Source organism: Dama dama, chromosome 26, assembly GCF_033118175.1.
Source record: "Dama dama isolate Ldn47 chromosome 26, ASM3311817v1, whole genome shotgun sequence".
NCBI lineage: Eukaryota > Metazoa > Chordata > Mammalia > Artiodactyla > Cervidae > Dama > Dama dama.
Window position 1 is genome coordinate 20,847,878 of NC_083706.1, and position 25,643 is coordinate 20,873,520.

General features: G+C 39.8%; 1 protein-coding gene across 3 annotated transcripts in view; it reads right to left on the bottom strand.

Annotated features, from left to right (window-relative positions):
* The window catches only part of LOC133047324 (cytochrome b5 reductase 4), a 100,580-nt gene that overhangs the window by 47,700 nt on the left and 27,237 nt on the right, over nt 1-25,643 (bottom strand). For 2 of the 3 annotated variants that reach the window (XM_061130542.1, XM_061130544.1), the window contains 4 exons: nt 23,496-23,596; nt 17,079-17,160; nt 4,511-4,540; nt 1,596-1,656 (listed from right to left, as the gene is read on the bottom strand). In XM_061130542.1, the coding sequence (XP_060986525.1) occupies nt 1,596-1,656; nt 4,511-4,540; nt 17,079-17,160; nt 23,496-23,596 (274 nt within the window). The remainder of the gene's footprint in view (nt 1-1,595; nt 1,657-4,510; nt 4,541-17,078; nt 17,161-23,495; nt 23,597-25,643) is intronic. The other variant, XM_061130543.1, reaches the window with a different exon arrangement.

Below are 25,643 nucleotides of genomic sequence, written 5' to 3' on the forward strand. Positions count from 1 at the left end.
CGACTTGTCGGAAAAGACCCTGATGCTGGGAAAGACTGAGGGCATGAGGAGAAGGGGCGACAGAGGATAAGATGAATGGATGGCATCATCGACTCAATGATCATGAGTTTGAGCAAACTCTGGGAGATGGTGAAGGACAGGGAAGCCTGGCTTGCTGTACTCCGTGGGGCTGCAAGAAGTCAGACACAACTTAGTAACTGAACAACAATACTTCATGTATACCAGCAAATACATGGACATACACTACAGGTATACCAACTTGGATAAAAACAAACCACCTCCTTGACAAGACACTTTTTATAAAGGTTACACATCTAAAATGCCTTGTATCAGAGCAATAACACAACATGTTATCTGAAGGAAAATGACAAAATCTACATGCTTATTACCTTGACCCTTCCCTGTCACAAATATATAACTGACGAAATTAACTCACCATGGGTGTTTAACAGTCAATAGCAAAAATTTAAGGAAAAGCTACATCATATTTTGTAAAACTTCTGAACAAATTGATTCAGTTTTTGTTCTTATTATCTGTACACAGGCCCCGAGTGTGAATCTTACAAGAGATACCCCGAGGCCCTTAACTTAAAATTGTATGTGAAATAACTTAACAGATATAACAAGTATAGCAGAATGCTACTGTTACAGACTCACCTTGTGGGGAAAGGCGGTAAGAGAAAAACGACAAATTACACACATAACCCTAGGGCATGTGAAATATCATTAACAAAATTATACATGGATTGCTTAATTTACTAAGATAGTGCAATACATTTCTAAGAATTTTCATTAAGAAACTGATAAAACAAACTAGACATACAAAACAATGCTCTTGTTTAGTTGCTAAGTTGTGTCTGACTCTTGCAACCCCATGGACTGTAGCCTGCATGGCTCCTCCTCTGTCCATGGGATTTCCCAGGCAAGAATATTGGAGTGAGTTGCCATTTCCTTCTCTAGAGGATCTTCCTGACCCAGGGGTTCAACCTGCATCTCCTGCATTAGCAGAAGGATTCCTGACCACTGAGTCACTAGGGAAGCATATTGCAGTTGAATAAATTATGGATACTTGATCAATTTCCATCATATGATGGAATACAGACCAAAAAATGCCTTTGCAGAATATTTCATGACATACAAAATTGATCACAGAATATACTGTAATACTGATACTGTCAGAATAATATGGAAATAGGTACTACATGAATCAAAGTGGATAGAATAAACCAAATATTAAGAGTATATATCTAGGGTTGATGGGACCAACTTTTATCACTTTCTTTTGTATTTCCCCATGTTCCCAAGTTTGCTACCATGAATATATACGTGATAATCAGAAAAAAATAGTTTTAAATAGTTGTTTTTTTAAGTTGTGGTATTTAAAATGGGTTAAACTTCAGTTATGCTAAAAATTCGTATTTAAGGAACAGCTCATTTTTCAACAATGCCTGATAAATGAGGCAGTGCAGTTCTTGTGTCAAAAAAGCATGACTAATATAACAAGCAATAAATCAAACTTAGAGCCTTTTTTTTAATGTGCACATTTTGGTGTAGAACTGATTAAGCTTTACAGAAAGTAAAATTAAAAAGCATACCTTGGAGAACTAGGACCTTCTTTGGCAAGTGTATCTGTCACTTGGCTCTGAGGAAGCATGCCTTCACAAAGAAAAATAAACAAAATAACTACAGTTCATCTACGTAGCATTTTTCTTTTTATCACCCCATCTCTCCAGTAAACTTCTTATTGAAATATCATAAAAGGAGACAAGTCATAAATATACTACTCAATGAATTTTCATCTGTAAAATATACCCTTGTAAACATCACCCTCCCTGTGCCCTCCCATTCACCACCCCTCCCCCAAGATAATCACTATCCTGACTTTTAACATCATAATTAGTTTTTGCCTATATTTGGCCTTTATAAAAAAGTGGAATCATAAAACATGCTCTCTTTTGGTCTGGGTTTTTGGGACAGTTCCATAGATGTTACAGTTAATGTCAAATTAGCATGATTAACAGTAAGCAATGAGTCAGGTCTGGAGTTTTCTGAGATGTTATCCATGCTGCTGAATGCATTAGTAGTTTGTTCTGTTTTACTACTGAGTATTATTACACTCTCTGAATATACTGTATACCACCATATACTAGAATCTATTCATTCTACTGTTGATGGATATTTGGGCAGTTTTTGGCTATTATGTATAGTGCCATTATTAATATTCTTGGTACATGTACACACTCATTCTTAAAGAATGTCCATCTACATATCTGGTAGGTATACAGGACATGAGTATGTTTAGCTTTAGTAAATACTGCTAAACAGTTTTCCAAAAAAGTCACACTAACTTATAATTTTTACCATAAGGGTTTGGATGCCTGGCTGCTTCACTACCTTGCTGACATGTGGTTCTGTCTTTTTCATTTTAGACTTTCTTGTGGGTATGTCTCATCACATTTTAAATGGTCACCAAGGCTCTGGTTTTTGACTTGTTTTTGAGAACTCTGAGAACAGGGAAGAGCTTCAGAGATTCTGTAAACATTAACTATTTTTCTTCCATAATAGGAGTGTACTCTTTGTGCAGGAAAAAAAAAAATTTAGGCTTTGGCGAGTCTTAGAATTCTCAATTAGAAGTCATGGTAATTATACAAAGTCAGTGTTGGGAGGCACCTAGGAGACATGGTAGTTTAGAGGTTTTCAAGATTCTTCTTATCCAGAGAATCTTCTGTTAAAACACGAGCGAATTGATGGACTTATGTCAATTTGAAGAAATTAGGTCTCTGGAGGAATGGTGGCTTCAGTGTTTTAAATGAAGTTTAAATGATGACACGGAAGGCAGGCAGATGGCGTCTGTGAACGTGCAGACTTAACCACAGACACTCATATAAGCCAAATACCTGAGGCACACACAGTCATACAAAAGAGGTAACTATGCTGGCCAGACCACTGGACAATGTAATATCACATTTTTAAGGCCACTGTTAACTGAGATGTTAAATGCTATGCATCCAAAGGAAAGCAATGTGGTGGGAAAGAAAATACCCAGACAATCAGTAATTAGCCTTTAATAAGGAAAGGCTGTTTGCCTAGCATTATGGAAGAGCAAAGCATGAGCCGAAATCCAGGAAGAGTCCCTCCTTCACTGCGGTGACCCCGTCAGACAAACAGCTTCAGGCGGCACATCGCACGCTGCATACATCAGCCTACAAGAAGACTGTTTCCTCTACTTGAAAAAGAAGAGGTCATTCATCTGGCAATCCAGCTTGTTAGCTGAATTTCTGTAACTTTCTTGTCCAAAACAGAAAGGAAAAAAAAAATGCCTTTAACAACATACATTAGTATTACAGTTCAGTCAGAGTAGCCCCAGGCAGTTTTGAAAGCCTGACACCAAAATTTCTGAGCGGTTAGGGGTAGTGTCAGTCATGGTTCCTAATCACAGTGAATGGCTGAGGAGAGCTGCCAAGCCCAGAGAAGCGGTGATTCATGGGCGACTCAGTATCTGCAGAGACCCTGGAGGAGAGCCCTGTGCCCGAGGGAGAGGTGTCCTCAGCCTGGCGTCGGAGGGGCAGCTCCCAGTCAGCGCGAGTGTAGTGACGTCCCCTACACAAGACCCTTCAAGCCTGGAGCTCTCAAAGCTGCGAACGCGCGTGCACGGCCCAGGCACGTCACTCAGCCCCGGTGTGCGGGGCACGCTGCCGCCCGCGTGTGTCCTCCACAAGCGCTGCGCCTCTGTGTCCGGGGCTGCGCGGTTCTGTAAGGACGGCACGTCTGCTGAGCCGCTCCAGTCGTGTCCGACTCTGCGGGTCCCTGGACTGCAGCTTTCCAGCCTCCTCTGCCCATGAGGTGCTCCAGGCAAGGATACTGGAGTGGGTCGCCACGCCCTCCTCCAGGCGATCTCCACCAAGGGATTGAACCTGTGTCTCTTACGCCTTCTGCGCTGGCAGCTGGGTTCTTTGCCACTAGTACCAGCTGGGAAGTTGGGCACGGAGTATCTTTACTTCAAGCCCAGGATACTGGGAAGCAAGTGCAAAAGCAGCAGTGATGCAACTGGTACCGGTACTTTTCAAAGTACTATAAGCCTAAAAATGTTTTCTTTATTTTTTGTCTTCTTTATGTATTATTTGTGTGGAAAGTATTATAAATCTGTTACAGGACACTACTATATAGCCTATTGTACTAGGTGGGTACCTAGGCTAACTTTGTTGGACTTACGAACAAACTGGACTTATGAAGGCACTCTCGGAACAGAACCTGTTCGTATACAGGGGACTTACTGTATTCCAGCTGAGGACAGAGAACACAAGCTCAGAGATGCCATAGAAAGGACTATAGACGGAGTCATGGCTTCAATAAGGGATCTACAGAGTCCTGTCAAATCCTCTAAGCTTAGGCAAGTAAGCATATCTTTTGCATAAAAATATCTAAATACCCTAAATAATTATGTAAGGCAACTTGGTATACAATCATGTGAATATGATTCAGTTTTTTACTATAAATGTATACGACTTACCATTTAAGACTTTCTTTTCCTCATGATAGTCTGTACAGCAGTTTAGGAAAATAAAAAAGTTAGGTAAGAAAAGTGTAACATCAGAGAATATCAGTTTACATTATTGACATAAGGATAACAGCCCTCTTCTAGAAGGGCTTTCTTTAAGAAAAGCCCTGAGGAGAGAAATAAGGCTGATAAACAGATGGCCTATCTTTTAAGTAAGTCATTTCATCTCTGAGGACTGCCAAGTCATTTCTGCAGATGTTTGTCTCAGAATTCACTGGGCTTTCCCCTCCTTTTCTGGATTTTTTTCCCCCCAATATCTTGGTGAATTTCTTTAGAAAGCACACAAAGAGCAGAGTTTTCTCCAGATTATCGTTATCTAAATTAGTCAAAACTATCCAAAATTTATTAGATTTCACTTTATATCAGAAACATACATATTAACCCAAAGAAAGACACCTTACTACCTTTCTGTCTTAACCAGGTGAGCACTTAAAATCATTATTCAAATTTAAATGGCCAAGTGCTGAAATATGTTAAGATTTTCACTTGTATATTAGTACGATCAACCATCAGGGTTATAAGCCAGAAACAGTTTAATGGGTGTTTTCTTTCAAGATGGCAACCAGCTCACAAATCTATATTATACCTTGATCACCACAAGTTTTATAACCATATGTCAAAATAAAACCCTCAGCAAGTTGCCAGAGTTCTATTAAAAAAAAATAAAGAATGCCAAGCTAACAAAAAATATTCAAGAAGTAAACTGAATTGATAGACATTACTTGTTAACGCGACATCACCTTGTTTTGTAGAAAAAGAAACCAAAATATGTACATCAAAGCTTTCAAATTTTTTTATATTCTAATTTTCAATCAACTAGAGATCTCACAAAATTACTACACGTCATAAAATAACTATGATTAAGGAGGTCAGATAACCATTCTTTTAATTTATTTTTCCCATTTTACTGAAATAAGTTCAGAGCTGAAAGGGATCTTAATAACACAGACCAAATTATCATCCATTCTCCTCACTGAAGGTTGAAAATAGAGGTCAGGACTTGAATGAAACCCATGGCTCTTCAGCAGTAAAGCTGAGGTTAAACTTTATATCCCCTGAACTTAACACCATTTTTCTTAACATGCCATTGAGAGAGTTAATACTTTCTCAAAAGACACAAGACCTAAAGACCTTTTAAATTTTGTCTCAAAATGAGTTTTGTTTCTCAACTTCTAGATAAAAATCTAGTCATTAGTTTACAAGGGATCACTGACAGTCTGGCTTGGCAACTGACCTCCATCCAATTTCATCTGTCTTTGCTACTGTACCTGTGATCATTGGTTTTATCTTAGAACAAATACAAACTCACCATAACAAAGTAAATTAAGTCTATTTTCAGTGCCCAACATATTTGGCAGTTCAATGAATCTCATCGATCATGTAAAATAATTTGCTTTTATCTAAGAGGCTCACAGATTTTAAACACTTCTCCCAAGTAATTTGTTTCTAGGGGGGAAAAAAAAATCATCTCCTATGATTACTTCCCATCTGATGTGAATAGATTTGAACCTGTCAGATCCTGCTAAATTAACTGCTTTTTTCTGAGCTTTTTTTTTCTTTAATATAAAAGGTACCAGCAAGAAGAGAACACCTACTTAAATGATCTAAAAAACCTTTAAAACTCTACAAGTCTTATCTTTGCAATTCTTTTGGAAAACTGAGTCAGAGAAATAAGAGAGACTATTCTTTACTATGAAGCATATTCACAACTGAGTCATTTTAGGCATGAGATACTATCCTCTTTAACAAAAAACTTAACATTCTGTCTTGTTGACTAATTCTACTATTTGGTTGGCTCCATGGCCAAGAAAATTTGCATCTTCTTATAACAGTGGTCACGTATGGATGTGAGTTGGACTGTGAAGAATGCTGAGTGCCGAAGAATTGATGCTTCTGAACTGTGGTGTTGATAAAGACTCTTGAGAGTCCCTTGGACTGAAAGGAGATCCAACCAATCCATCCTAAAGGAGATCAGTCCTGGGTGTTCATTGGAGGGACTGATGCTGAAGCTCAAACTCCAGTACTTTGGCCACCTCATGTGAAGAGTTGACTCACTGGAAAAGACCCTGATGCTGGGAGGGATTGAGGGCAGGAGGAGAAGGGGACGACAGAGGATGAGATGGCTGGATGGCATCACCGACTCAATGGACTTGAGTTTGAATAAACTCCGGGAGTTGGTGATGGACAGGGAGGCCTGGCGTGCTGCGATTCATGGGGTCACAAAGAGTAGGACACGACTGAACTGAACTGAACTGATAACATTGGTCAGAGTGCATTACTCTGATAAGAGCCTCTGCTTTCTGGAAAATGAAAGTCACTCAGTCATGTCCAATTCTTTGAGAACCCGTGGACTGTAGCCCGCTAGGCTCCTCTGACCACGGAATTCTCCAGGCAAGAACACTGGAATGGGTTGCCATTTCCTCCTCCAAGGGCTCTTCCCAATCCAAAGAGCGAACCGACATCTCTTGCGGCTCTGGGATTCGCGGGCAGATTCTTTACCATTGGGTCACCTGGGAAGCCTCTAGTGTCTCTAGACACTGTCAAATGTCTGGTAGGGAGAAAAATCAACCCAAGAACCACTGGTGTATACCAAAGGAAAAGAAATTATTCAAAAGAGGATAACTTTAGTGAGGTGATCTCTACCTTACAAAAAAGAAGGACCCAGGATTTCTTTCAAGGGTGAACTTTTCCAATTAAATAACTATTATTAGTTAAGGAAGGTATATATACCTACAAGCTTCAGTATCTGAACTTTTAAACTGAGGTTGTTAGAACAGAATCACTCTTCCACCTCAAATGTATTTTCCTGATCTATGGCTCTAAGAGCTTTATAGTCAGCAGCTGCTTGAGAAAACAGGCATGAAAACTCAAAACATAAAGCATTAATATTAGAAATCATGATAAACCTATGAGAAATTAACCAGAAACACCCAGGTGGTAAAGAATCTGCCTGCCAAAACAGGAGATACAAGAGATCTGGGTTAGATCCCTGGGTTGGGAAGATTCCCTGGAGAAGGAAATGCAACCCACTCTAGTATTCTTGCTTGAACAATTTCAAGGACAGAGGAGCCTGGTGGGATACAGTTTATGGGTCACAAAGAGTCAGACAGGACTGAGCAAGCACAAGTGTGTGCATGCACACACACATATGCACACTTCTGACATGAGCTATGCCATTAGAAAATATTTTACGGAATGATCATCATTACAAATAAATGCTGGAAAGGATGTGGAGAAAAGGGAACCTCCTACACTGTTGGTGGGAATACAAACAGTTGGTGTTTACATTCACTGTTGGTGACTGTTTGGTACAGTCACTAGTATGGAAAACAGTATAGGGGTTCCTCAAAAATCTAAAAACAGTATTACCATATGATGGTGCTATGGTACCATAGCATAGGTACCATATGATGGAGACTTGAGAGTCCCTTGGACAGCAAGGAGATCAAACCAGTCAATTTAAAGGAAATCAACCCTGAATATTCATTGAAAGGACTGATGCTGAAGCCAAAGCTCCAACACTTTGGCCACCTGATGCGAAAAGCTGACTCATTAAAAAAGACCCTGATGCTGTGGCAAAGACTGAAGGCAGGAGGAGAAGGTGGTGACACAGAATGAGATGGTTGGATGGTATTGACTCAATGGACGTAAGCCTGAGCAAACTCCAGGACAGAGTGAAGGACAAGCCTAGCATGCTGCAGTCCATGTTGGGGTCGCAAAGAGTGGGACATGGCTGAGTGAATGAACAGTAACCAGCAACCCCATTCCTGGGCGTATATCCAGAAAAAACTCTAATTAAAAAGATACAGGCACACCTAACAACAAGAGTCACATTAGCCAAGACATAGAAACAATCTAAATGTCCATCAACAGATGTGGTACCTATATGCAATGGAACACTATTCAGCCAGGAAAAAGAAAAAACAATGTCATCTGTAGCAACATGGGAGCACTTATCATACTAAGTGAAGTAAGCTAGAAAGAGAAAGACAAATACTACATGATATCACTTATATGTGGAGTCTAAAATTTGACACAAATGAACCTATCTACAAAACAGAAACAAACTCACAGACATAAAAAACAGACTTATGTTTGCCAAGAGGAAGGGGAGGTAGGGAAGGGATGGAGTGGAAGTTTGAGGTTAGCAGATGTAAGCTATTACATATAGGATGGATAAACAAGGTCCCACTGTACGGCACAGAGAACCATATTCAATATCCTATGATAAATCATAACAGAAAAGAATTTCAAAAACAGATTGTGTGTGTGTGTGCATGTGTGTGTGTGTGTGTGTGTATGTGATTCACTTTTCTGTGCAGCAGAAATGAACACACTGTAAATCAACTATATTGCAATTAAAGAATATATATTCTTTAACTGAATGTACATTTACATATATATATATATATATATAAAGAAAATGTGACTATTTAAAAAAATGATTTCAGCTGGAGTTTAGTCATTTTTTTTCAATAAATAATTACTGAAAATCAGAAATGAAGGGAACTCCCTGGTTGTCCAGTGGGCAGGACTTGGTGCTCTCACCACCTGGGCTGGGAAGTAAGATCCCATAAACCAGGCAGTGAGGCCCCTCCCACGAAATTAAAATTTTAAAAGTACATTTAGGTCTGGAATAGTGCTGTCCAGAAGAAGTATAATACAAGTCACAGTATAATTTAAAATTTTCTAAAAATCACATTCAGTTCAGTTCAGTTTGGTTACTCAGTTGCGTCCGCCTCTTTACGACCCTGTGGACTGCAGCACGCCAGGCATCCGTGTCCATCACCAACTCCTGGAGCCTACTCAAACTCATGTTCATTGAGTCGGTGATGCCATCCAACCACCTCATCCTCTGTCGTCCCCTTCTCCTCCCTCCTTCAATCTTTCCCAGCATCAGGGTCTTTTCCAGTGAGTCAACTCTTCACATGAGGTGGCCAAAGTACTGGAGTTTCAGCTTCAACATCAGTCCTTCCAATGAACACCCAGGACTGATCTCCTTTAGGATGGACTGGTTGGATCTCCTTTCAGTCCAAGGGACTCTCAAGAGTCTTTATCAACACCACAGTTCAAAAGCATCAATTCTTCAGCGCTCAGCTTTCTTTATAGTCCAACTCTCACATCCATACCACATACCCACATTAACAAAGTACAAAAAGAACAGGTCAAATTAACTTTAATAATATATTTTTACTTAATACAACATATTCAGAATATTATCATTTACACATGACAATGTAATCAACGTAAAGTTATGAGATATTTTACAATTTTTCATCCTAATTCTTAAAATGTAGCACTTAGGCTTCCAGCACATATGGAGAGAATTCCCACGTTCACTAGGCAGCCACATGTGGCCAGTGACTATAATAGACAGCAAAGGATTAAAAAAAAGGCAAAAAGCAAGAATATTTCTCATCTTTGCCAGAGAATGAAGTATTCCACATAAATAAATCAGCAGTGATTGAAGCTCACCTTTTCAATCAAAGTTTCTCCTTTTATTCATTATTGATATCTTTCTAAAGCATGAAACAAACTACAGTCCTTTTTAAACAAAGGATTATAAAAAGCAGACTGATTTTTGGCTTGATAAGGCTCACTAGTATTACCTGTTTTATATTCTGACAGTTAGCTCTTCTGTGTCCTTTTCAGACATCTCTCCCCCATCAGAAGCCAGGTGATAAATGGAAAACTGTCCTCTCAAATCTGCTCAGCTGTGAGGATGCCTATGAAATGCTACTTCTGGACCCTCCCTGCACTGGGGTCTGGTCTCCCTGCACCTAAAATATGGTATTGGGGATCTTGTATGGAAAGAAATCCATGTACAAAATTTCTCTTCAGTATATCCACTGTCCCTCCCAACCCCTTGTAAATCCTCATGTTAGCAAGTCTCCCCATCTACTACCTACTGTCTCTGTTTTTATCCTCTATTCCCATTTCATCTCGAAGTTCTAATTGTAGATTAGAGCATGTGAATACATGCTTGAGTTTGCCACAGAGAGTCACCGTTTACTGCCTGCCCTCTCTTGAACTAGTGTAACTACTAATAGAAGCCCCATCCTTTCTCAAATCCATCCCAGTTTGGACAATGACACTGCTACCTCATCTAATAGTTCTATCCCTAAGTCTCAGGCCAGTAGACTGCAATGATCAACCCTGCCCATAGATAAAAGGCATATGAAATACTCTTAAAAAATATTTCACTTTAATTAATAAATAATTCTTTAAAATAAAGAATATTCTTTATCTCTGACACATTAAACCCTTCTCTTCAGTTACTCTGTCCCTTTTACATGATCTACTCCTCTTGTTAGCCTGCAATTCAAACTATAACTTGTTAGCTCTTAAAGTCTCTACTGTTTAAAAAAACAAACAAACACACACACAAACAAACCTGATCCATTTACTTGCAATCAACACGTTCCTGCAGAATTCTTGTCTTTGCTCCCTAACACCTTGCAAGTTGCCTTATATCACTACCTGTTACCGGCCACACCCCAGCAAAACATTTATAATCCCGGAAGGTTTTATAGTGAAACAGACATTCACAACCATGCTCTCACATGCCCTGTCAATAATGATGATAATACTTGATTTTTCCCAGAAACAGAGCCACGGTAAGACACATCAGTACATGCTGATAATTACAAGGACACAAAAAGGGAACAGAAAGCATAAGCAGCCTTAGCATCACAGGAACAGAGGGGCAAACACAGCCACTAATAGCAACACCCACTTCTACTGTCCCTACCAAGTGTTGCTTCTAAGACATTGAGTGGTTAGCAAACATTATTTAATCTTCACAATGACTCTGGGATGTTTCATTCTTAAACCCCATTATACTGCTGAAGAAAAACAAAACGAAACAAAACTCAGGTCTGCTAACTGATGCTGAAGATCACAAAAGCGTATGAGTGTAATCTGAGGCAGAGATGAGATCTGAAGCCGTGTTTGTCTGTATGAAACCTGTGCTCTTTCTACAGATCATGCAGCCTCAGGAATCAAACACAGAGCTACAGACAGTGTGGAAAAGGGAACTTTTAATTTATGAATGCAAAGCATTTCAGAGTCCACGTCTCATTCCAGGTAAGAAATACGTTTGCACTTTGCTGAACCAGATGGTGAGAAGGAGAAGGAAAACTCATGATGGTTTAGTTCTTTACCATTAAGATTCAGTCAAATCCTCAGTTTCCTCAACCCTGCCGATTTTGGTTTCATATATTTGCTTTCATTAGTCTTTTTTTAAAAAATTAATTTATTTTAATTAGAAGCTAATTATTTTACAATATTGTAGTGGTTTTTGCCATACATTGACATTAATCAGCCATGGGTGTCTATGTCTTCCCCATCTTGAACCCACCATCTACCTCCCTCCCCATCCAACTAACTTTATTTCAACCTTGTTACTAAATAAATTTAGGTTGTCATATTTTCTCTCAGATATTTTCAAGGTAATGTTCTATTGGCTTCTGTCTTCTACTGATATTCTAGTAAATTAGCTGTAACAGCTAGTAAATTACACGAGTAAATTAGCTGTCAATTTACCGGTTTCTCAGTGACTCACTCTCTCTGGATGTTTTACATATCTTCTCATTGTCCTGGTGTTCTTCAATTTGACTACAAAGAGCTATGTGCATATTTCTTTTTATTTATCTTGATCAGGATTTAGTGAGTTTGCTATCTCTGAGATTTGTGATTTATCAATTCTGGAAAGTTCTCAGCCATTCAGATGCCTCTTCCTCATTCTCACTACTATTTCCTTCTGGAAATCTGATTATAAGTGTTAGATCTCATTACTGTATTCCCTGTGGCTCTTGAATGTTTTTCTATATTTTGTTTCTCTGTACCACATCCTGTCCAATTTCTGCTGCTCAATCTTATACTTCACTGGACTCTTTTATGTCTAATCTCTCACTATCCATGTTATGCACTTTTTTATTTCACCAGCTTGATTTTTCATTTCCAGAGGTTCTATTGTTTTCAATTCTACACAATTACTAGTCTCCTTCTTTACTATGTTATTAATTTATTCTTATTTTCCTAATCACATCAAACAAAATTATTTATTCTGTATACAAATAACAAAGTCCAAGGGGTGAAATTCTGCCTTTATTTCTGCCGACTTGTTCCCTCAAACGCTGTTTAATTTTTCACTGTACGCTAATAACTGCTGCTCTATACCTGTGGGGATTCTGAGGGTTTTAGATTGAAAATTTTTCCACCACTAAAAAGGTACACATAAATCTGCCAAGCAGCCTGGGAAACCAGTAATGGGAGACCATTTTACTTCCTGGTTTGAGGTTTCTAAGACTACATAGGTGGTATATATTTGAATTCCCAACTCATATATGGGCAAGACTGTGGCTACAAATTCTCAAAGGAAACTTCTCTTTCCTCTCCCCTGTCACCTCATAAACAAGGTCAAGGCAGACTATCCTGACATCTCCCTTTGTTGTTGGACAGATTTTTCTGTTAAGCCTTCTCATTTCACTGATTATACAGACTTCAGAAGCCAAGCCACAGGCAGGGATCTCAGTTCTAATTCCTTCCTTTACAGACCCAAGATCTGATCTTTCTTTTCCTATGTGACCATTAAAATTCCTGTGGGCTCTAAGTTCCAAGTATATGATAAGTGTTTTCTGAAAGTGAAGTTATGAGAGCTAGCTTATCACTTTGGATTGCTCCTTCTAACTACTTTTTTCCCCCTTAACCTGCCAACTTCCCTATGGAATCTGCTCATTTTAAACAGCGTCTGCTGTATTTGGTGAAACATTTGGAAGGTTCTCTATCTTTCATTTCCAGGCAGGAAGGAAGGAAATCCTGAGTCCTTTCATTTGTTTCATGCCTACGACACAGAAGCCTAAGGAGCTGGGACACTTTCTGACCACCCTGAATGGTATTACGGAGAAGCATGTGACCTTTAGTACCAGACTGTGTAAACAAGACATGTAAAATTTAGGGTGACATAAAGTTAGTCACTTAGAAATCTTAGTTAAGAACATGTTCCCTGCCGGCAGTGACCTGGTGAGCTCTAGAGCAATTAAGAAAAGAAAGGGATTTGTTCACAAAAGTAAGCTGGTTTGGGAGAACTGTCAGACACTAAAGTTCAAACTAATTTGCTTTTGGTGTACCGGCAGACCTCGTTTACTGTGCGTTGCTTTATCCACTTTGCAGACACAGCATTCCTAAAAAACTGAAGGCTTGTGGCAACCCTGCATAGAACAGGTCTACTGGGGCCATTTTTCCAACAGCATTTGCTCACTTCAGGTTTCTGGGTCACATTTTTCGTAATTCTGGCAATATTTCAGAATTTTTTTCATCATTATTATATTTGTTATGGTGATCTGTGATCAGCGATGTGATGTTACCACTGTAATTATTTGGGGGCACCATGAACTGCACACCCACGTAAGACTGCAAATTTAATCTATAAATGTGTTTATGATTTGACTGTTCCATGGACTGGTCATTTCCCTCTCATCCTCTCCTTGGGCGTCTCTATTCCCTGAGACACAACAATTTGATATTAGGCCCATGAACATAACCCTACAATGACCTTGAAGTGTTCAAGTGAAAGGATGAGTTCCACGACTCTCACTTTAAATCAAAAGCTAGAAATGATTAGGCTTAGTGAGGAAGGCATGACGAAAGACAAGACAGGCTGAAAGCTAAGTTTTCTATATCAAACAGTATGGAGATGTACAAGATTCATGCTGTTTTCAGGTCTGCTAACACAACATCTAGGATTCTCTTGCGGCTCAGTGGTAAAGAAAGTGCCTGCCAAGCAAAAGACTCAGGTTTGATCCCTGGGACAGGAAGATCCCGAGGAAGAAATGGCAACCCCCTCCAGGGTTCTTGCCTGGAGAATTCCATGGGCAGAGCCTGGTGGGCTACAGTCCCTGGGGTCGCAGAGTCAGACACGAGTGAGTGACTGAACAACAACAGCACAGCATCCATTCTGTGGCCTGTGGATCAAAGAGTCACTTTGACTTGCAAGTCTTATTATTTAAGAAAGATATTTTATAAGGCTATACAGGTGCCATAGATAAGTGAGTCTCTTGATGGGTCTTGGCAAAGTCAACTGAAAACCTTCTGGGAAGGAGTAACTATTCTAGATGCCACCAAGAACATTCATGATTCATGGGAAGAGTCAAAATACAAACTTAGAGAGAAGTTTGGATGAAGTTGACTCTAACCCTCACAGACACTCTGAGGGGTTCAAGACTACGGTGGAGTAAGTAACTGCAGATGTGGTGGACACAACCGGAGAACTAGAATTAGAAGTGAAGCCTGAAAATGTGACTGAGCTGCTACAATTTCATCACGGAACTTGATAGATGAGGAGTTGATTCTTATGGATGAGCACAAAAAGTGGTTTCCTGAGATGGAACCTACTCCTAATGTAGATGAAGGTTATTGAAATGACAACAAAGGATTTAGAATATTATATAAACTCAGTTGATAAGTAGCAGCAGCAGTGTTTGAGAGGACTGACTGATTTTGAAAGAAGTTCTACTGTGGGTAAAATGCTATCAAACAGGTCTATATAATACAGAAAAAACATTCATGAAAGGAAGAATCAATCAATGTGGCAAATTCCATTGTGGTCTTAACTTAAGAAACTCCACAGCTGCCCCCAACTCCAGGAACCAACCACCACCCTAATAAGTCAGCAGCTATCAACATCGAGGCAAGACACTCCACCAGCAAAAAGATTACGACTTGCTGAAGGTTCAGATGATGGTTAGCTTTTTCATTCCAGTAACAAAGTTGTAGGAAAGAGCAAATTAGCCAAGATGGCATGGTCAGGCTCTCTCACCCCACAGCCTCTCACTCTTGCCCTATGTTTTGTAAATAACGATCATGAATAGCTGAGATCACTTTCAGCACTGCACATGAGCATCATGACATGCTCCCTTGGTCACGGGCCACCATGTGTGGTACGCCTGTATGAGTTTCACCCTGAAAGCCCTGGCTGAAGCAGCACTGAGGCTACTGGAATGACATCATGACTGTGCTGTACAAGGTTATATTATGGGTCTGTTAGGGCTGTGTTACGGCTGTGTTGTGGCTGCTGCTATGGATGCTGCATTAGCCAGGAGACAGGCCGTGTGACGGCTGCTGCTCCAGCCAGGAGAGAATAAATGTGTCTGCATCTCTTATAGCTCCTCCAATCTCCTTCCAGCCTCGGAGCTTCTGCCTTGCCTACCCTGGGTTCAGCAAACAGTATGAACAGCAAGACAACTGGCATCACAAACAGGATGAGCAATACAAAAGTGTTTCTCAATGAAGGTATGCACATTGTTTTTGCAGACATACTGCTATTGCACATTTAATATAGTAGAGGGTAAATATAACTTTTATATGTATTGGGAAACAAAAAAATTCATGTGACTTCCTTTACCGTGGTATCGGCTTTATTGTGGAGGTGTGAAACTGAACTTGCAATACTTCTGAAGTTTGCCTATACACGTGTATCGCTTATTTGTTTTGTAGTAGTTATTAGTGGAAAGAAAAAAGCCTTTTTGAGTATCTGCTACACTGCTATCATGCTAATTTTACTCATATGAATTATTACCCTATCAACCTTTGCACACATTAAAAAAAAAACTTGAGGTTCAGTGATAGAAAGGGCCATCATTATGTCACCGTCAACAGACCATGGAACAAGGGTTCAAATCTAGGTAAGTTGATGCTATTTTTACACAGCCAATGGAGGCCTCCATCAATAAAGCCTGGAAATACAAAACTCACTTAACTACATAAATAGTAGCAGAGTCAGGTCAAACAAGCCAATTTACTCCTATTTTGGATGTTAAAATAAAGAATTGTTCAAAAGAAATGACTCCATCCCATTCACAGTAAAGGACTTCTGCCACTCCTGCTTCATGTTGAAACTTTGCAAAGGGCACTATTCTAAAAGAAGCTTAGGAGTAAAGAGATGCTCTCCGACACTGTGCAGATTGCAGAGTGGCAGTTGTCAAGGTAAGGGCAAGAAATGGGTTTTTTAAAAACGTACTTTAAAATCAGAATATGGCTGTCTATGATAAATAGTCAAGGAATGGGAGATAAAGATGGGAAGGAAAATTTCACTGTATAACTTTTTATATTTTCTGATTTTTGAGTCACAGGAATACAATTACATATTCAAACAATTACACTCTAGGAAACTAGTCTAAAAGTCAACTCTAATCAACTGTTCAAGCTACTGTATGTAATGAGACTGGTTACACAGAGCCTTGTAACAAAAGCTAACAAAACCCGAGTAAACAAAGTCCTCTCACTTCCATTTTGTTTATTCCCCACACTATGAAAGTTCTCTCAAAACAGTCAAATTTTTCAGGTAAAGTCACTGTTTCATTCTAAAGAACTAAAGAAAAACCTTTATAGTGGCTGGACTAGGAGGCCAGTGAAATGAGAACAATTTAATGATTTATTTAAATATATTTGCTGAAAACCCTCTAAAACATAGTCCACCTGTGTCAAACACCAAGGTCAGTTTAGCCCTGGATCCACGTACCTTTAGGAAGAGCAGGTTTCATGGCCATCCTGCCCACCAGGCATTCTTTCAGCATGGATTCATAGTTGACCCAGCGATGAACCTGGCGTGGGAGAAAAGTAACATGAAAGCAACGTGACTTCAACTCCATGAGATGCTACCATTTTTTTCTGATCAAAACTAGACATTCTTACACTGCTTTGAAAAACTAAAAAGCAGGTTCAATTAGCCAACAAAGGAGGGACAGAATGAGAGCATATGCAGGGATGGTTTAGAAAAATGTTCTCCAAGTGTTGTCTATAGACCTCTGGAGAATCCCGATGCCCAGACACCCATGGGGTCTTGACTAGCATCAATATTGGGTTGATTAAAATGTTCATTTGGGTTTTTCCATAATGTCTTATGGGAAAACCTGAATGAACTTTTTCGCCAATTCAGTAACACTAAGATGTTATTTACCTTTTTCACTGTGTTGACATTTGCAACGGTTTTTGAAAAAGCAATATGGGTAAAACCGCATCTTAGCACATATCAAGGCAGTGGTCTCAATCATGGTATTCTTTACCACAGACTCACGGGGGTGGGGGGAACTGGTTTCATTTGAGACCATCCTTCCTGAAGTAGAAAAAACAACTTTCTTAAACCTGAACCCTTGGTTTCAGGACTTTTTTAATATGCTGTGTAACAAATGGGAAGTTCTCAAAAACATTTATGCTACTACATAAGATGGCTGCCCTGAGGAAAAACCTAGGCAATTGTTTGATTTGCACATCAAACTGTGTTTTTTCTTGAAAAGCTGTTCATAAGTAAAAGAAAATGAATGACCTATAAACTAGTTACTTGGACTTGGGTATCTGAGAGACATTTTCTTCAAAATTAACAAAGTGAGATTGTCACCTCAAGGAAAACAGTTTGTTGCCAGACTTACAAATGGGAATTACAAATGGGAATTAACTTTAAACAACCTTTCTGGAGGACAGCTTCTCAATATACACTAACCTTAAAATATGCAACTGTTCTATTCAGTAATTCAGGAATTTACCGAAAATATTTACATATACAGAAAGATCCAGGCACCAGGATACTCATCATAGCACTATTTATATTAGCAAAATATTGGGAACAATCCAAAAGACCAACTGTAAAACATAATGGAAAGTCATAATATATTATTCAATAAATGCTATAATCATTAAAATAATCAGGTCGAATAATACTGACACCAGAATCTTTATGTATGTTTCCTGAGTATATAAATTTACACTAAAATAGAAAATATGTAAAAATATATATATAATTATAAATGGGCAGTCACTAATATAAATTGAAATGTTATTTACCAAATATTTATGGAGTATCCAGTTATGTATAAAGTACCACCCATCTCTGGGGCTACGTAGAATTTTAACAGATAGATGAAGGAGAAAGATATTCAAAGAGGTAAAGGTACAGGGTTTGTTAAAACTAGTGATTCGCTCAAAGCAATTCAGTTTGCCCAAAGCAAGTTGCATGTTGAGAATATTTACCTTGATATTTTTAGGCCCTCAAAAGCCAGACTAATGACCTTAAATATATTATACTGTGTGAAATGGAATATCTCCTGCCACATCAATAAAGAAGGATGAAACAGCCATCAGAGATTTCAGGCCTCCAAATGTGAATTTCTGAGCCAAGAGAGCCCCCAAGAGGAAGAAAAATGCCTGCTATGAAGCAGCTGTTAGCCAAGGAACTTAAGGCTGTCACAGTCATCAGCCATTACATCCCTCCAAAGTAAGCCAGTGAGCCCATTCAAAAAGGAGAATACTTGTTTATCAGGCTACAGCCACTCTCTACAGATGAGGGGTAGGGGGTGTAAAAACAGATGGGCGCAGGATGTTGGCCCTAGATAGCTAAGAAACAAGTGAAAGACATGATTTCAGTAAGCCACGAGGCTAGTATCTTCCATTTTGCTCAGTCGTGTCCTACTCTTTGCGACCCCATAGACCGCAGCACTCCAGGTCTCTCTGTTTTTCACTATCTTCCATAGCTTGCTCAAACTCAAGTCCATTGAGTTGGTGATGCCATCCAATCATCTCATCCTCTGTCATTCCCATCTCCTCCTGCCTTCAATCTTTCCCAGTATCAGGGTCCTTTCTAATCAGTCAGTTCTTTGCATCAGGTGGCCAAAGTATTGAAGCTTCAGCCTCAGCATCGGTCCTTCCAATGAATATTCAGGATTGATTGGTTTGATCTCCTTGCAGTCCAAGGGACTCTCAAGAGTCTTCTCCAACACCACAGTTCAAAAGCATCAACTCTTTGGCATTCAGCCTTCTTTATGGTCCAACTCTCACATCCATACATGACCACTGGAAAAACCATAGCTTTGACTATATGGACCTTTGTTGGCAAAGTAATGTCTCTGCTTTTTAATATGCTATCTAGGTTCATCATCGCTTGTCTTCCAAGGAACAAGTGTCTTTTAATTTTGTGTCTGCAGTCACCATCTGCAGTGATTTTAGAGTCTAAGAAAATAATGTCTGTCACTGTCCCATGTATTGAAGAGCACTAAATTCCTTAGTTTGAGATACCTGGCTTTCCTTAATTAACAATAATCTTTCATGTTCAGACTATCTGCCCCGTTTGCTGCACACTTTTATAAAATCTGATTCCTTCCCCGCCTCCTTGGAGCAGTTTCTGAGAGCTACTTGAGATGTTGCCTCTGGGACTGAAGTCCTAAGAACTCTCAGTTTTCAGGTTGTGACTATTTTTTAGTTGACAACTGTCAACGGTGAGCCTTTGAGAGCTGCAGAGCAAGGTTCTAAGACGACTGTCTCTCAGAATACTATTTCAGATGTCTTGTTCTGTAAACGGTGCTGAAAGGCAAAGGTATCAGGGCAGTAGTAAAATACTAGGGTGAGAGAGGGTGGTGATGACCTGACTAGCGGCAGTGGGGAGAGAGAAAAGGTGCAATATTTAAAGACAGAACCACAGAATTTCACCAGCAATTGGATACTGGGGCACATTTGTTACCAAGAGTGTTGCCCCAGAATCATAACCCTGCCCCTCCCTCATGTGGAAACTAACTACCCTTATCTCAGTTTCTGGCCCAATTAGAAAAGAACAAAGCTGCTCCTAAAGGACTTTCTAAAGAATCAGTTAGAACCAACTAGGCCCAGATGGCAGAAGACCTGCTGAATTCCAGTGGACTGAGCCCTCTTTATACGTCCACCGTAACACATTAGCATGCTAAGGGACCACATCCCCGAGCGCCACAACAGTTGACAGTTGTCATAACAACAACCAGAAGAACCCCAAAAAGGACAGAAAAGGAGTGCTGCCTCAGTTCTGGGTCCAAACCACACCCCTGTTTCAGAAAAGTCATTAATATTTCTCCCGCTCTTTACCGAATTCCCTCCATTTTACCTCAATCTTCTATATATATGGTGTCTCAGTCTGAGCAGAGTTGAGAAATTGATCTGCGAACTAGTTCTTGCTTCTCCAACCTTTGACCACTGAATAAAGCTTGTGCTGTTCCAGTCTCAACACTGGTTTTGTCATTGGTTGTCCGAATCCGATCAAAAAAAAGAAACCCCCTGGTTGAGACAAGGGGTCTCGGCCTAGGCTAAGACTTGGGCACAAGTCTAGGCGACCGATTCGGTAACACAATGAGAGAAGGCAAAGATTACCCAAGTGGTTTCAAGTTCTCATTTCAAGAAACAGGAAACAGAGGAGGGAAAAAAGGGAAGAAGACTATGAGCTGATGTTATCTGAGGGTGCACTGAGCTCCAATGTCAGCAGGTTATCACACTGTCCATCCGACAACTGGAGATACTAAACAAGCAATCAGAAGTGAGAAAAAAACTAGACAGAAGTTTGACAGCAAAGAGATCACTTAACATTCTTTGTACAACTCAAATACTAGATATTAAAGATACAAGAAGTTCCACTACCGTTTGTAGAATATAAAGTTTCTTTTTGTGGTGAGGAGAAGTCATAAACAAACATCAATGGTCTTATTAAAGCCAAGGGGAACGCAGCAATCTGGCCACTGGTGTGGACAAAGAATGCAGCCTGCCATTTTAATAAACAAGGATCTTGTAGCCATAAAGCGATCAACCACGGCAGCTGCCTGCTATGGGGTGCCCTAAGCGGAATTCAGGCTCCTCTGGTGGCTCGGCTGGTAAAGAATCCATGTGAAATACAGGAGACCTGGGTTGGGAAGATCCCCTGGAGAAGGAGACAGCAGCCCAGTCCAGTATTGCCTTGGGAATCCCATGCACAGAGAAGCCTGGTGGGCTACAGTCCATAGGAGCAGCAAAAGAGTCAGACATGACTTAGTCACTAAACCATCACCACCCACCCAGGGGAATTCAGGACGGAGAAAAAGAGGATACTGGCTCTAGAGAGTTAAGGGGACATCAAGGGAGTAATTGATCTTCCTATAAATAGAAAAACACTAAAATCATTAACTTGAGAGGTTTTCTTTTTGTGATTAGTAACAATCTTTTGATATTCTATTGATGTTTATTTTTCCAGCAAAAATTCCTATAAATCCTGGTTTCTCCCTTACCTCTTTTGGAACAGCTTCTCAAAGTTATCTGCCAGGCTGCTTCTGGACTATAGTTCTCAGTAATGCCCGGAATAAAACAAAATTCTCAACTTTCAGGTTGTGCTTTTTTTTTTTCCCATCAACAAAAGGATTGTAGAAACTGCTGAAGAATTCAACAGTATAGCATTTCTTATGACTTCCCCCCAAACAAGCTTAAATAAGGTCCTTACAATCACATGACACTAAGAATATAAACAGGACTAGATGTTACTGGAAATTCACCTATGGAAGAGTACATTCAGCATCAAGAGGTTACAGGAGCCAACTAAAAATTGTGTCTTGCCATCTGCCTCTACAAAGATGAGGTCACTAGCCCCTGCAGCCACTGACCTTCAACATACCCTGAAACGAATTCAGGGCACAGATCAAGAATGAGACACTCTGTGTTCTGGTAAAAACTGGCAAAAAAGGCCTTCAGAGAGTTAGACATTTTCAAGAGAAGATTTTATGAGCCCAGATTCTTACATCTTCTCACACTTAGAAAAGCACTGAAATCACTAAGAGTGACATCCGCTCTTTGTGACTAGCAGCAAGCCTCTGCCAAAATATGAGCCTGACTGCATGTACCCCACTTCACTAAATCATATGACCTCTCCCCTAACCCCACTGGAGTGGTTTCTCAGAGCTCTCTGAAATGCTGTCCCCCAGGCTACAGTTTTCATTTCGCCACCAATAAAATTTAATCACAATTCTCACATTGTTCTTTTTTTTTTTTTTTCCAGTTGACACACAGGAGAGATGAAAATCTGGTAGATAAATCTTTCTGGCAAATGTTCCCAAACTTTTCTATTTCACTTGCATTGCTAGCAGACAACCAATACCAAATTACAATGGGAATTTACCTTAAATTAGCAATAAGAGCCTTCCAATATCCTAATATCACCGATGAGCAAAAATGACTTTTCTCCAAACCAGTCAAAACATTAATAGCAAATGATATTCAGCTATTTAAGCAGGTGCGTTTAAGTACATTAAAATACAAAACAAACTGTATTTCTGGTAGCCTGGTGAAAAAATAAATCTCCAAATGGATAAGAAGATAAGAGGAACAGAAATTAAATTTAATTTGTTCAGAAGGCAACTCTAAAAATAACTTGACTGGTTCAGGTATCTCAACTGGTAAAGGTCAGTACTACGTGAACTTTATTTATTTACTAACAATGTGGTTATTAATCATCACTAAAATACAAAATAAAGCATTTGTTAAGATGAAGGCAAATTTCTATTCCTATCAAGATAGTTGTTTCAAAATAACAATTCAGCCAATTGATAGTAGTTAACGCATACTACATAATTTTTAAATGGTATAAGAAATAATCACTCTTTTAAATAAACATAAGGGGAAAAGTGACTCATTTAAATATCTTTTGATATATACAGAACTTCTGCTATCGCTATAGGAAAAATATGTTTCCTATTCATTAATGATCTTTCTACATAACATACAGATTGAGCAGAGCAAAACAGGCTGATCATGTAACAATCTCCAAACAAGAAAAGACTAAGAGCCAAGAAGCTAAGTGATTGTCTCCTCTAACAGTTACTGCCCCCATTAGTCAATCAATGATCAAAACTGATAAAAACTGAGTCAACAGTTGCCAACAGAGAAGGCAGCAAACACTTACATGTAGACTCTCAGATACAGATCTGACAGAAACTCTAGATGTTAGTAAAATAATTCAAAGGCAAATTAAATGAGCAGCTGCTATTTATGAGCATCTTTCCACACTTAAAATTCAAGCCGACACATCTGAAATTTATGCCACTGTTTTCTTTCTCCCTACCACTGCCACACTACTGAACCTGAGTGTGGTCCCACTGGGATAGAAAGATTACTTTCAGCACCTTACCTGATCAAAAAGGTCAGTACCATCTGATCCTGCTGCTCTCATAAGTTCATCTTCTCCACCAGGATGATACTCCATGTACGGGCTGACATTATAAACAAAGCCTACATCAGATAAGGAGAAATAATACCCTAAATGAACTTCTTACAAACTGTACAAAGTAGATGTTTCAATAAATTTCCCAAATACATCCCACGTAGAAGTACTAAGGATAAAAATGGTCTGAGACTTCACCACACTTGCAAGCTAACAAGTCAGGCTGCTGGTTTGACGGGTCCTGACAGAATAAACAAGACCCCAGGTTAGAGACAAAGGAGAGCCGAGTACTTACACCAGCAGCGGCAACTAGAAAATTCAGCGTCTACCTAAGTTTCCCGAGCCCCAGTTCCCACAGAGCTATGTGAAGACGGCCAGCTAGCAGCTGTACACTCATGTGTTGCATGATGGAAGAGGAACCTTGAGCACAGGAAGCCCCGAACCTCTTATAAGGGGCAGTAAATACACCTGCCCTTTGTTCTGGAGGGAGACATGATCTCTGTTTCTACTGAACAGTAAACAAATCTCTCCTTTGCTCTAGAAGGAGACACTAGCTGTACCACTGAAGGATGACCACCACGCAAACATTTCTGAAAAGGTAGCTAGAACAAGACAGAGTCCATGCCTCGGCTTGCAAGATGTGCAGATGTGCAAAAGACCTATAAGAGAACTGCCTCCCAACATACAAAAAAATCATGAAACACTGAATTTAATGCTTTAGAAGTTCTCTCTCCTCCCATCCCTCTCCCCCCACCTCTCTCTCATATTATCCCAGCATCCTCTGCTGCCCTGGCAGCAGAATCTGATGGAAAAGAATGGAGCTGCCATCCATAAATCGATCATCTCAGTCAAGGACGAGAGATGGGGACTGGGCCCCTGAGGCACTCTGTGAAAGCACTTGTTTAAGGAACCAAGATTACTGTTTAGATCTTAAGAATTCTTTCATCTTCCCCAAATATTTATTTCATCTGTTCATATATTTAACTATATTTTTGTTAGGGAACCACTGACAGAAACATTCCAGCCATGGCCAGGCAGGATAATAACCGCTTGAGTGTTATCTCACATGGAACCCAGAACTGGCAAGTTACTGCCAGCTGGAAGAATTCAGGAGAGGGCATAAGGGGTAAGGAGACACCCACCCATAATATGTCCTGCCAACCTTCCAGAAACCCTTGCACTGGAAACCATCTTGACTGGGAGATGCGATCACAGGCACAAGTGAGATGATTGGCCAGAGACAACCTGGAAAACTAACCTTATTATCATAAACCCTGAGCCTGCGAGCCACACGGCAGAGTGGTTCTCCTGGGTCCTCTCACCCTGCTGCTCTCCCACCCAGGCTCCCCTTTCTAGTAGCGTCTTTTGCTTTGTCAGTACATGTGTCTCCTTGGACAATTCATTCCCAAGTGTTAGACAAGAGTCCACTCTTGGACCCTGAAAGGGGTGCACCTTCTGGTTACATTTTTATCTTTTAAGAAGAAGGAAGAATAGGAAGCAACAAATAGAGGAGACGAGCTCACTGAATAGTCTTCCCAAGGAAGTGAACTTCTTTTAATCCTTTATTTGGAAACTAGATAGTAGACAAATCTAGCCTTTCAAGACACCTCAAGAGTGCAAGGAGAACAACTGGTTTTCTTATTTCCAGGGCTAATCCTTCTTTATGTAATGACTTCCATGAATTTAAATAAACTCAGATAATTTAAGATGTTCATCCTATATAATCACCTTGGAAGGAATGTAGTTAAATTTCAAACCCAAGATAGGTACCTGCAGTTTCCCCACCAGTTTAATTTTGGAAAATAACCAGCCAGTCCGAATTGCTTTATAAAATTACTTAAAGGCAATTTAGGCAACAAAAATAGGTAAATTCACAAAATCTCTCTTTCAGCAGTCCTCCAAATAAGTCAGGAAAACGGGGGGGAAAAAAACTGGTGGAGCACCCTCCTCTCTCCTTCCTCATAAACCTTTCCCAGCCAATTCAGAAGGAATTTTTGCTACTGCTTAATGCTCCAAAGTCCCACGGACCACAAATGTCTGAAGTAATGATTAGAATAAGAGTTATTCCCAATAGGTTTTTAAAGACAGAGAATGCATTCCAAACATTCAGAGTTC